General features: G+C 33.4%; 1 protein-coding gene across 4 annotated transcripts in view; it reads left to right on the top strand.

Annotated features, from left to right (window-relative positions):
• Positions 1-13922, top strand: part of NFATC3 (nuclear factor of activated T cells 3) — a 115108-nt gene that overhangs the window by 22745 nt on the left and 78441 nt on the right. For all 4 annotated transcript variants that reach the window (XR_012509255.1, XM_045522277.2, XM_074370536.1 and 1 more), the window contains exons 2-3: positions 4807-5941; positions 7860-8022. Coding sequence is in view for 3 of the 4 variants with exons in the window: in XM_045522277.2 (XP_045378233.2) it covers positions 4807-5941; positions 7860-8022 (1298 nt within the window). In the remaining variant the exon portion in view is untranslated. The remainder of the gene's footprint in view (positions 1-4806; positions 5942-7859; positions 8023-13922) is intronic.

Below are 13922 nucleotides of genomic sequence, written 5' to 3'. Positions count from 1 at the left end.
GTCCTGTGGCAATTTTATGTTTAACTTTTTGAGGCAATGTCTATCTGTTTTCTACAATATCTGCACCATTTTACTTAGTCTCTATTAAAGTATGAGGATTCCTATTTTTCCTCATCTTCATTAACACAACATTTGTTATTTTCTGAATTTCTTTTTTTATTTCCATTTTCCCCTTTTCTTTTCTTTTTTCCTGTTTTTGTTTCTTGTTTTTGTTTTTAAATTAAAGCCAACTTAGTGGGCCTGAAACAGTATCTCACAGTGGTTTTGATGTGCATTTTCTTAATGACCAGTGACATTGAATATCTTTTCATGTGCTTATTGGCAGTATGTATTTCTTCTATGGAAAAATATCTATTCAGGTCCTTTGCTCGTTCTTTAAATTGGTTGTCTTTTTGTTGTTGAGGTGTAAAGAGTTCTTTATATATTGTGGATACGAGACCCTTATCAGATATATGATTTGCAAATATTTTCTCCCATATTCTGAGTTGTCTTCACTTTGACAGTATCTTTTGAAGCATAAAAGTTTTAAATTTTTATGAAGTCTATTTCACCTAATTTTTCTTTTGTTGCTCAGACTTTTAGTGTCGAATCTAAGAATCCATTGCCAAATCTGAGGTCATGAAGGCACACACCTATGTTTCCTTTTAAGAGTTTTATGGTTTTAGCTCTAGTAGGTCATCAGTCCATTTTGAGTTTATTTTTGTGTATGGTGTAAGGTGGGGCTCAACTTCATTCTTTTGTATGTGGTTATTCAGTTGTCTCAGCACCATTTATTGAAGGGATTATTTACCCATTGAGTCATCTTAGTACCCTTGTCAAAAATCAGTTGGTCAAAAAAAAAAAAATCAATTGGCCATGTTTTGGGTTTATTTCTAGACTCTCAGTTCTGTTTGTTCCATTAGTTTATATGTCTTTCCTTATGCCAATACCACACTGTTCTGATTACTGTTGCTTTGTAGTAAGTTTTGAATTGTGAAGTGTGAATCCTGCTTTGCTTTTCTTTTTCAATATTATTTTGATTGTTCTAGGCCCCTTTCAGTTCCATATAAATTTAAGGATTAGTCTTTCCATTTCTGCAGGAAAAGCTATTGAAATTTTGGTAGAGATGGCATTGACCTGCAATTGCTTTGTGGAGTATTGCAATGTTAACAATATTAAGTGTTCTAAGCCGTGAATAAGGGAAATCTCTTACCCTTTATTTAGGTCTTCTCTAATTTCTTTTAGCAATATTTTGTAGTTTTTAGTGTACAAGTATTTTATTTCATTGGTTAAATTTATTTCTAAGTATTGTATTCTTTTGGAGCTATTATAAATAGAATTCTCTTTTCCTTTTCGGATTGTTTGTTGCAGCATTTGCAGCATATAGAAACACAACTGGATTTTAAATGTTAATCATCTACCCTGCAACTTTCCTGAAATTATTTTTTAGCTCTAGTTGTATTTTGTGGCTTCTATGAGATTTTCTATATATAAAGTAATGTCATTGGCAAGTAGAGATAGTTTTACTTCTTCCTTTCCAATTTGGATGCTTTCTATTTCTTTTTATTGTCTAATTAATTGCTCTGGCTATAACTTTCAGTACAGTGTGAGTATCAGTGTTGAAAGTGGACATCTTTGTCTTGTTCCTGATCTTTAGAGGAAAGCTTTCAGTTTTTCACCATTAGGTATGATGTTAGCCATGAGTTTTTCATAAATACCCTTAATCATTTTAAGGAAATTTCCTTCTAGTCCTAGTTTGCTGAGTTGTTTTTTTTTTCCCATCATGATAGGGTATTGAGTTCTGTCAAATACTTTATCTCTGTCAATTCAGATGATCATGTGGTTTTTTTCCTTCATTTTTATAATGAGGTAATTGAATTTCATATATTGAACCACCCTTACGTTCCTGGGATAAATTCCATTTGGTCATTTTAATGTGGTTTGGTTACTATTTTGTTGAGAATTTTTGTGTCTATATTCATAAGAGATACTGGCCTGTAGTTTTCTTGTGGTATTTTTGTCTTCCTTTGGTATTAGGGTAAAGCTATCCTCATTGAATGTGTTAGGAAGTGTTCTGTACTCTTCTATTTTGTGGAGGAGTTTGAGAAAGATTGCTGTTAATTCTTCTCTGAATGTTTGTTACAATTCACCAGTGAAGCCATGTTGTCCTGGACTTTCTCTGTTGGGAGGTTTTTTGGCTGTTTATTCAGTCTCCACTTGGTATATAGGTCTGGAGATTTTCTGTTTCTTCTGAGTTTTGTTAATTTGTGTGTTTATAAGAATTTGCTCATTTCTTATAGATTGTCTAATTTGGTGGTGTACAGTTGTTCCTAGTATTTTATTATAGCATTCTCATACATATTTTTACCAACACCAGTTATAACACATCCCAACAGAGTCCACTTAGGTTGTAAACTATTGTTTTTTCAACTTCTTCGAAAATTGTCTTACTTGAAATTGTTCTATGTAGACTATTCGTAGGAGGCTAATTCTTAAATCACTTTAAACTCTGCATTGACTCTTGAAGTAAACAATAAGTGAGCAGAATCAGTAACATCTGGTTATACAGTAACATCTGGTTCCTGGTTGTATCAGGAACCAAGGAAAACCTTGAAAGCATTTGCCTTGTTTTGTAACTGGCTATTGATTGGTCTTTAATTTTTCAACCAACCATTCTTGCTAATAGTCTTGTACAACTTTATTTTCTATGAAGTTTTTTCAGTTGCTGCAATCAGCTACAACTTAAGTAAATCACCATTCATAAATGGCTTTTTTTGCTTGGCTAACAAATGAACCATTTAGAAACTTTCTTTGGTTGAAGCGTCATTTTAATTTTATCTTCTTGTGAAGAAATCCTGCTGTGGTAAAGTATTCTGGGTTTTTTTTCCTGATTTTTCTTTTGTTTTCCTGTGAGTTGGGAGTATTGTGATGAATGCTTATTGGTAATGCTGGTGTATACGTTATTCTTATAGCACAGCCATAATGTTACTGCTCAATAAACATCTAATTTGATAACAGAATAACCCACACTCCACTGTGCCTTAAAAGCATGACATTCAATTCGAAGTCCACTTTTTTCTTTCCTGTTTGGAAGTAATAGGTATGCACTGGTAAGTTTCAAAAATTTTGCAATACATCAATATGCATTGCACTCAATGTTGTCAAGTTAGAATATTGTCAAGTTAGAACTGTGTCACTGCAGTTTGTTAGTGCACCAAGTAACAGTGGGAAGCATTATCTCACAGTTACTCAGCTCTGCTCTTATTGTATGAATGTAACCATAGGCTGTACATGAACCAATATGGCTATGTTCCAATAAAACTTTATTTGTGGATACTAGAATTTGAATTTCACATCATTTTAAAGTCATTAAACAGTATTATTTTGATTTTTTATCCAACCATTTAAAACCAGTCTTAGCTTGTAGGCTGTGCAGAAACAGGTGGGAGACCAGATTTGGCCTGTGAGCTTTATTTTCCCAACCCCTGCTTTTTCGTTTTCAGTAAAGACACTCATAGGCAACCTGTGTTGCCCAGATTACTGCATGCTTGCCTGGAGCCCTCTGGTGGCTGAAGGGGGCAAATAAGTCTTGAGATGGTCAAATTTCTGAAGGACCATGAATTTGAGAATTTTAGAGTTTGGAAATTTAGACTTAGGACTGTTTATCATAGTGAGGTTGTAGTAGTCACTTGTATCATTTCCAGAGCTTGGGCTTTGGTGACACTTAGGAAAAAGATGAAACAGCACTCCCCCAAATTTTGTATTCATATCTCTGCAATGCTTTATGACATCATTCTGATGTAGAATGTGTTTGCTTCATCTACAGTTTATTTGGGGGAAGGGTTTGAATTTCAGCATTATTCAACACAAAAAGGCATTGGTACAATAATTACACTTGAATGAAGCTATATCTTCCGGGGTGAATTTCTTCCCTTCTCCCCTACTCTTTTTTCCCCCTCAGAGTATTGCGATTTAATAAATTAATAATTTTTGCTACTTATCAAGTACATTTCTAAGTAAAATTGAATTTTTTTTAACTACACATGTATGGTGGTGAAGAATTCAGTAACTGTATAGTTGGGTGCTGCTGTCTTGCTTTGAACTAGGGTGCCAACATGTTTTGTATTTTTGTGGCTTCTGTAACCTGGTTTGCCATGATCAAAGATACGAGTTCTTGAAGATGTGGCTGTGAAGGAAAAAGCTGTTTCTGTTAATCATAAATCTTTACTTAACGAAATGAAAAGTTCTGAATTTTAACGCAAGGAAACTGAGACCTTGGAGAGGTTAAAAGATGTGACTAAGAGCTCACAGTTAACAGCAGAGGTAGACCAGTGTCTAGATCTCCTGAATTTGAGTCTATAATCCTTTCCATAAATAAAATAGTGTGTGTTCTTACAACTGAAAACCTTTCAAAGACTCTGTTTTATCCTTTACTCCATTTTAACCCCAGAGGAGGCAGAATTTGTATGATTATATCGTTATATAATCCTGTGAATATTTTTAAGAATTATGGATATGATTATTTCTTTTATAAAAACATTTATTGTTTTGAGATTCTCATTTTAGAAAATGTGGAAATACGGAAAAAGAAAAATTATACATTACATATGTAAATACGTAATGATGTATATCTGCAGAAATAATTAGATACATTTAAAAAACCCACACACAGGCCACTCTTTAGTGGAGCTAATGGTGTACATTTTATGTCCTGCTTTTTCCTCTCAAGATTATTATTTACTTTCTCATCTAATAATTTATACATCTAAATTTTCTAATTTCTTGTTTTGTTGATTTTTTTTTTCTTTTTTGCTTTCCCCTCCATAGATCTTGAGCCAGATGATTGTGCATCCATTTACATCTTTAATGTAGATCCACCTCCATCTACTTTAAACTCACCACTTTGCTTACCACATCATGGATTACCGTCTCACTCTTCTGTTTTGTCACCACCGTATCCGCTCCAAGGTCACAAAAGCTATGAAGGAACTTGTGAGATTCCTGAATCTAAATACAGCCCATTAGGTGGTCCCAAACCCTTTGAGTGCCCAAGTATTCAAATTACATCCATCTCTCCTAACTGTCATCAAGAAATTGATGCTCATGAAGATGACCTACACGTAAATGACCCAGAAAGGGAATATTTGGAAAGGCCTTCTAGAGATCATCTCTATCTTCCTCTTGAGCCATCCTACCGGGAGTCTTCCCTTAGTCCTAGTCCCGCCAGCAGCATCTCTTCTAGGAGCTGGTTCTCAGATGCGTCTTCTTGTGAATCTCTTTCACATATTTATGATGATGTGGATTCAGAGTTGAATGAAGCTGCTGCTCGATTTACTCTTGGATCCCCTCTGACTTCTCCTGGTGGTTCTCCAGGAGGCTGCCCTGGAGAAGAGTCCTGGCATCAACAGTATGGACTTGGATACTCCTTGTCACCCAGGCAATCTCCTTGCCACTCCCCGAGATCTAGTATCACTGATGAGAATTGGCTGAGCCCCAGGCCAGCCTCAGGACCCTCATCAAGGCCTACTTCCCCCTGTGGGAAACGGCGGCACTCTAGTGCTGAGGTTTGTTATGCTGGGTCCCTTTCACCTCATCACTCACCTGTTCCTTCTCCTGGCCACTCCCCCAGGGGAAGTGTAACAGAAGATACCTGGCTCAGTGCTTCTGTCCAGGGTGGATCAGGCCTTGGCCCTGCACTTTTTCCATTTCAGTACTGTGTAGAGACTGATATCCCTCTGAAAACAAGGAAGACTTCTGAAGATCAAGCTACCATAGTACCAGGAAAATTAGAGCTCTGTTCAGATGACCAAGGGAATCTATCACCATCTCGGGAAACTTCAATAGATGATGGCCTTGGATCTCAGTATCCTTTAAAGAAAGATTCATCTGGTGACCAATTTCTTTCAGTTCCTTCACCCTTTACCTGGAGCAAACCAAAGCCTGGTCATACCCCTATATTTCGGTGAGTTGATGGAAATGGCTGATGGTCATTTTCATGTTTATGGGTTATTGTTGGTATGTAACTACACTGTATAGAATGATTTGGCCATTTTTTCCTCTTCCTCCTTTTTTCGCCCTACTTTCTTCCAGATAAATAACTTAAAGTCTACATTTATTTTTCTTTTAGTCATAAAAATGTCTTTAGATAGGCTGAAGTTATAATTTTAAAAGTGTATAATGAATAGTAGATAGTGATAAATTACATTAAAAAATCTCTAGAAGGAATTTTTTTATCTAAAAAATTGATTATAGTATGAATTAAATTACTAGTGAAACTAATTGGAATAGACATTTATATTTTTAAGAGCTCAGTATATAAATGAAATTTGCCTTTTTATGTGACATGGTTTTTTTCATGATTTTTTGTCTATTGACTTTATAAGTTAGTGATTTTTTTTGTTGTAGAGAAATTTTTAAACTTTGTGTATTCAAATTTATCTTTTCCTTTATGGCTTTGGGGTTTTGTGTTATATTTGAAGGCCTACCCCTCTGCAAAATAATTAAAAATAAACAAAAAATCTAATTTTCACATGTTTTCAGCAAAATTTTTATATATATAACTTATAATATGTATGTAACATGTATAGTATTTGTATTTCTATTCTATGTATGCTTGAATCTTGACTTCAGCTAAGGACTGGAGTGAAGTCTATTGTAATGACTTTACTAGAAAATAAAGTCATTAGTTGTCACAATGCCATTTATAGACTCAATCTAGTCTATAATTGATTAGAAGAGATGACTTTTATCATGTATTAAATCCTCACATGGAGTTGGGTCCATTTACTTTTTTTTAAATGCTTTTTTATTGGTATGAATGTTTATTTCTGGATCCAGATCTTTAGAAAAATATGTAGTTTTGAAGATTTCTTTGAGCTTATCACTTTGCTTCTGAAAATTATGTTAATCTTTTTTAGGGATTTGCTTGAACAAGTGCAGAAACTGGCTGAGAGTTGATGAAGTTGAGTTGTTTCAGACTAATGAAAATTAATCCCTTTGAGCTTCACAATAGCTAGTAAAGCTAAGCTGAGGACATTCAAGGAAATAATGAAATAATTTAGAAATTTACTGTGGCATGATAGCATTTCAAAGGTTAAAGAGACCTTAAAAGTCTCATTTCACCAATCATTAAGAAGATATTACTTTTTAATACAAATCATGCTAGCTTTGGGTCCATTAATATTTAACCTATAAACATAGAAGTTTTTTCTTTTCTAATTCCATAGTTTCAATATTAATATGTCTAAATGAACCTGTAGCACTAAGCTATTTAAACTATCTTATTGAGCAATTGACATTTCGAGATGCTGCAGTGATAGGCCTTATATTTTTCCAACCATGTACTGAAATTAAATTTTTACCTTAAATTGCAATATATTGCTGATTATAAGCAATATTTCAAAGAGAGGGGGAAAAGCAATAGGGAGGAAATAGGGGAAGCAGCATGTACAATATACTGACTTCTATAACTGCACCGGAGTGGGAGATATATATACTGAGACATAGGGGTTTTTGGATCTGTGGAGAGATGCTGATAGACATACATAGAGATGCGCATTTTTTGCTTTAGGAAATCAACTTATTATTTATTGTTTTAGTAATTATATATGCATATACAGTTTTATAAAATGTTAGAATTTGTCCTTTTAAAAAAAAACAGGAAACCAAAAATCAGATAAAATTGATTTTATTCTTCAATTTAAAGAATTATTTCTTAAGTACCCACCATATCCAATGTTATAACTTATTAAGTGACGTTTCATTTTTACTTTGCTTCAAAGAGCATGGGAAGAAATGTTGGTCCTTTCAAAGAAGCAATTTGAATCATTGCTTGGCAATAATAGCATGGTGAAATACATCTTTGTGTGTTTTGTTTATAGCACATCTTCATTACCTCCGCTAGACTGGCCTTTACCAACTCATTTTGGACAATGTGAACTGAAAATAGAAGTGCAACCTAAAACCCATCATCGAGCCCATTATGAAACTGAAGGTAGCCGAGGAGCTGTAAAAGCATCTACTGGGGGACATCCTGTTGTGAAGGTATGAAATTTTGGGGGTGTGTTTTGCAGACACCACACATCTGTTAATCATAGAGTCTGTTCAGTCAGGTACTGCTGAGCCTAAAGAGAAAATTTTTAAACCTAGAAAGCTTCTATTAAGGTTTTGTATCCTTGTTGATATGACAGCACTTTCACATTATTTTTTTGTTTTTGCTTTTGTTTTTGTTTCTGTTTGGCTGGGCTTAAAGATATTCTTTCTGGACTGACTCTCCAGCTGGGGAAACTCTGGGGAAAGACTATAGTAGTTAAATAGTTGTTTTTCTGATTTTAGAAGAATGACTGTTATGTTTTTAAGTATAATACATGTGTGTTTAAAATCTAAGTAATACAAAAAAGTAGAAGGAATGAAGTGATAAATTACCTAAAATCTAAACCCCTCAGGAATAAGCAGTTGTTAACATTTGATTAATATTCTAAATAATTCTCTTTGTGTATGTTTAGTGGAAGACTGGATGGGTGACTAGAAAAATGAATGAATTTTTTTAAGGATAGGATTATATTGAATATCTTTGTAACTAAATTTATTTTATCTGAATTTATTGGAAGAAAATAAAACTAAAGTGAAATTATTAAAATTACATAATATTTGAGTGTATGAAATATAATATGTAAATTTGGAATAATAACAGTTGAATATTAACTTTAATTTTACTTGAATGAGGGGGAAGGGTATATAGCTCAGTGGTAGAGTATATGCTTAGCATGCATGAGGCCCTGTGTTCAATTCCCATGACCTCTGTTAAAAAAGAATGAAAGAAACCTAATTACCTCCCCTACTAAAATTAATTAAATAAGTTGTACAGAAAAGTTTTTTTTTTTAATTTTACATAAATGAAACATTTAAAAATGAAACAAAACTATATGAACTACTGAATCTTGGCTATTGTTCTTCACTCTAAAAGGTCCTAAAAGATCTTTCTAAGGTCAAAGAGATTAAATAAGTTATTGCAAGACTGAATTATTGTTTTAGATTTAGATGGTATAAATTGCTCCCTGCTCTGAAAAATGAGGTAATTGTCTCTCTTAAACTTCTTCCCCCGTGCTACCTCGTCTCCTGAATTTTGTTGATATTATTCTCCCTTTCAGATCTACAGTCATCTCCCTGCCTCATGTCCTACTACTCCTGTTGTTGAGCTTAATCCTGTATCTAGTTGGATTCAGTGATTACTACTAATTCTTTTTTATTTCTTTCTTTTTAAAGTGTTTTTGTTTGCTTTGGATTCTTTCACATTTGAGAATGTTTTGTTTGTTGCTTTTATATACTTAAACATCAGAATGGCCATATGTAATAATCTTGAGTCACCCATTTTCTCTCTTGGAACTTGTCTTACAGCATTGTGTGTTGCAAAATTAATTCTACCTGAAGTGAATTTGAACAAATACAGTTTATGAGCTATTATTTCCTATACCAGCCATGTTTTGTGATTTATTGTCTTTAATTAAACATATTTTATATTTCTTGACAAACAAAGCTTTACATTTTAGGTGGGATTTTATATGACTTGTAGCAAGAAATGTCAGTTATAGAAAAATAGATCAGATTTGTGGTTACCAGAGGCAAGGGCCAGGGAGTGGGAGAACTGGATGAAGGTAGTCAAAAGGGACAAATTTCTAGTTATAAGATAAATTGTGGGATGTAATATACATGTTGACTGTCATTAATACTGTTGTATTTATGGTCTATTTGAAAGTTGCTAAGAAAGTAGTTGATCCTGAATGTTCTCATCACAGGGCAAAAACATCTTCTCTTTCTCTCTCTTGTAACTATGAGGTGATGGATGTTAATTAAATTTATTATGGTGATCAGTTCACAATATATGTAAATCAGGTATTTATGCAGCATACCTTAAACTTACAGAGTGTTGTATGTCAGTTAACTAGTTCAATAACACTGAAAGAAAAAAAAAAGAAGATCAGGAAAACTCAACATAGGAATTGTTATTTGCCATTTGTTATTGGAATTATATTTTGCTCTTAAATGAGTTTAATTTCGGTTCAGTTAAGGAAGAAGATTCTTTGCTTCATTTCTTGTATCTTTGACTTTTCTTATCAGGAAATACATTATATACAAGTGCTTAAATGAACAAAAATCTTTTGGGAGTCCAGGTGATTTGTTTCTACAGTATTCCTTTATAAAAAATGATTCCCTGGCAAAGGGGAGACTCATTTTGGATATCATCAATGTTTTATATTCTCCTTGTGAGTGCCTTATTTTTTTTTCTTACTTGTTTCTTAAAGAATTATTATTCCTTGTACTTGAAATTATTGACTTAACCAGACTATGTCTGGATGTTGATGGTGCTTTATCAGTCTTTCCCAGTACCTATGATATGCTCCCTGCCCCTTTCAATCTGAGTTTCTTCCTTCCTGCAAGAAAAATTAACTACATTATGAATCTCTATACATATCCTGTTCCATTTGTTTTATCCTTTACTTCAGAGACTCCAGTTACTATTCAGATTTTTTTTTTTTTTTTTGGTGAGGGGAGGTAATTAGGTTTATTTATTTATTTATTCTTCGGGGAGGTACTTGGTATTGAACTTAGCTCTACCACTTGAGCTATACCCTCCCGCCTCCCAACTATTCAAATGTTGACTTATTTTTGTCTGTTCTTTTCTCTGGATACTTTAATGTCTTTTTAAAAATCATTAAATCTGATTTTTTTTAAGCCTTACCCCCATGTTTTTGGTATGTTTGTCATTTGCTGTTTCTAATTTAGCTTTTAGATCTGCAATTGTGAAGTGAATATTAACTTAGTTCCTTGGCTCTACTTTCCACCCATTTGATGTTTTATCATTATACTTGGCCTCATGATTTATTGAATTTATATTCTTAAATTTTTTAGTGTGGAGCATTCAATTTCTGTGTTTTGCTATGTGTGTGTATTGTTGAGGGGAGGTTTTGTTTTCATTTTTATTGTATTTTTCAACTGTCTTTTGCATAATTTGTTCCTTTTTTCATTAAATAAAAACAAAACAAAAATGTATATTATGATTGCCTAATTCCCATTCCTTTTCCTCTCATTTTGTTTGAGAGCTTGGTCCATGTCCTGAGGCAATTGGGATAAAGAGGTAGAGAATTAATTTACGTAGGCCTTGTTGGGTTTGGCTCAAGAGAGTGGACAGTATCGTGTATATGGCCCACTCCCAGAACTCTAGTATGTATCATATTTTCATGAGCTTTGCTTGTTCCTCTAGTACAACACAGAGTTCTGGAAGATGATAAGCATTCCTGACCTTTTTTGCCTCTGCCAGAGGCCCTGGAGCAGATTGTAGGAACTTTTACTCTGTTCTTTTGGGAAAGTTTTTCCTTGACTCTCCTCAGAGCTGTCTACTTAGAACTTTGATCTACTTTGCTACAAAATAGTTAGCATTATCTGCTATTTTATTTTCCCACTTTATTACTTTTATTCCATTAATTTACTCTTAAATTTTATTTACTCACTTTTCCTTATTACCATTCCTGGTGGATTAGGGTATAGAGTGGTTAGCAGCTCTGCCTCACTACATCAGAATCTTCTGTTTCACACTCACCACTCCCTCCCCCTTTTAAAGTTTATAGCTCAAAGTTGTTATTTGTTTTTCTGGTTATTACTAGTAGATTTTTGGCTATTTCCATACCTGGCACTGCACCTCCACCACCCTGCACCTCCCATTTTGTTTATCTTGTTATGTATTAGGGGAATGAGATTGTGATATTACTTTATTCCATAGTCTTTATCCAAAGATAAAGACTTTTTTTCTTTTTCTAATATCAAGAGAAAATAAGCACTACATGATGAGAACAGGTCATCTCAAATTGGAAATGAAACATGCTTAATTGTACATACTCTAGCACACTTACAAGGTTATGTGCTTCATATGTACCACTTCATTTGTATGTGCCCACTTCTAAGAGTACCTTCGTTTCCCCAAAAACACAGGTGGCCCTTCTCCAGGAACTAAGAAGAATATTTGTACAATTTCTCCACTATTCTGATAATTTTTTAATACTCAGAAAGAGAAAGAAGACAACATCAATTTCCATTCCAGACCGGGTCTGACCATCACACATAAGAGTGGTGTGCTTGGTTCTTAAGACTGGGACAAGTGTCTTGACTATATTCTATTAGTACTGCCTTTTTTTTAAAAAAAAAAAAACACATATTTTATTGCTGTATAAAAATATACATCATTAAAGCACATGGATTTTAATATGTATAGCTCAGTAAATTTTTCATACATACACACACACACACATATCCATAAAATTACCACACAGGTTACGATATAGAATGTTTTAAGCACCCCAGGAGGCTCCCTTATGCCCATCCCAGTTTGTGTCCTCCATCCAAAGGTAGTTATGCTTTTGACCTCTTAATCATTAGCATAGATTAGGTTTTTTTCCTTTTTTTTTTTTATTGAAGTGTAGTCTTTTTACAATGTTTTGTCAATTTCTGGTATATATAGCATAATGTTTCATAGTTTTTTTTTTTCTTGAATTTCTAATAAATGGAATCATACAGTATGTTCTGTTTTCTGTCTAGCTGCTTTTATTCAACACATGACTGAAATTCATCCAGTTTGGGGTTTTTTTGTAGTATTTTTTAAAAATTGCTGAATAGTATTCCATTGTATGAATTTGCCGTAATTTATTTGTCATCCTGTTCATTGACACTTGGTTTGTGTACAGTTTTTGACTATTATGAATAAAGCTGCTATGTGTTTTTTTTTTTCCACATATATCTTTCGATAGACAAAGCATTCACTTTTTTTGGTATATGTTATATGTTCAGGAGTGGAATTACTGGTTTTTCAAAGTAGTTGTACCAGTTTTTACCTCTAGCCAGCCATATATGAAGTTTCCAGTTACTCCACATCCTCACCAATACCAACACTTGGTTATTAGTTTTTTTTCATAAGAAGATAGAAGTTTTTTTTTAAATGAAGTATAGTTGATTTACATAGTTATTAGTTTTAATTTTAACCATTCTGGTAGGGATGCATACGTATCACACTGGTTTTAATTTGTGGTTTCCAGATAACCAGTGATACTGAATATCTTTTCATATGTTTATCAGACATTTGGCTATCCTTTTTTATGAAGTACCTATTCTCATTTCTTGACCAATGTTGTAAATTGTCTCTTTTTCTTATTGATTTGTAGAATTTTTTAATATTTTGGATATAAGCCCTTTGTCAGATACATGTATTGCAAATGAAATTTCTTCTCCTAGTCTATTGCTTGCTTTTTCACTTTCTTAATTGTCTTTTGATGAATGGACTTAAAATTTTAATGAAATCCAAATTATCATCCTTTTCCATGGATTGTGTTTTGATATCCTGTTCAATAACCTTTGCTTACTTGAGGTTATGAAGATAGTTTCCTGTGTTTTATTTTGGAAACTTTATTGCTTTACCTTTTACCTATAGGTCTATGATCTGTCTCAAATTAATGTTTGTATATGATGTAAAGGTAAAGATTAGGTACTTTTTTTCTTATGGATAGAATTTGATCCAGTACTATTACTGAAAAGTCCATCATTTTTCTACTGTACTACAATGGTGCCTTTGTCATAAATCAGATGGTCGGCCATGTATCTGTGGCTCTCTTTCTTAATTCTTCATTCCATGTCATTGAACTATTTGGTCTATCTTAGGTTACCATCACTACATTGTCTTAGTTACAATGGCTTCATAGTAAATTTTGATACTTGTATTGTGACTCTCCTTTTTTTTAAAGATTGTTTTGACTATTCTAGGTCCTTTGCATTTCTGTATGAATTTTAGATTTAGTTTGTCAGTCTCCACCCCCCACCCCCCCCCCCCCAAATTAAAAAACCCTGCTTAGAAAAAAAAATCCTGCTGGGATGTTGATTAAGATTATATAGGAGTTTTGTAG

The sequence above is a fragment of the Camelus bactrianus genome, chromosome 9 (genome assembly GCF_048773025.1).
Source record: "Camelus bactrianus isolate YW-2024 breed Bactrian camel chromosome 9, ASM4877302v1, whole genome shotgun sequence".
NCBI classification, from domain to species: domain Eukaryota; kingdom Metazoa; phylum Chordata; class Mammalia; order Artiodactyla; family Camelidae; genus Camelus; species Camelus bactrianus.
Note: the sequence above shows the minus strand (reverse complement) of the source record. Positions and strands in the feature narration are given on the sequence as shown.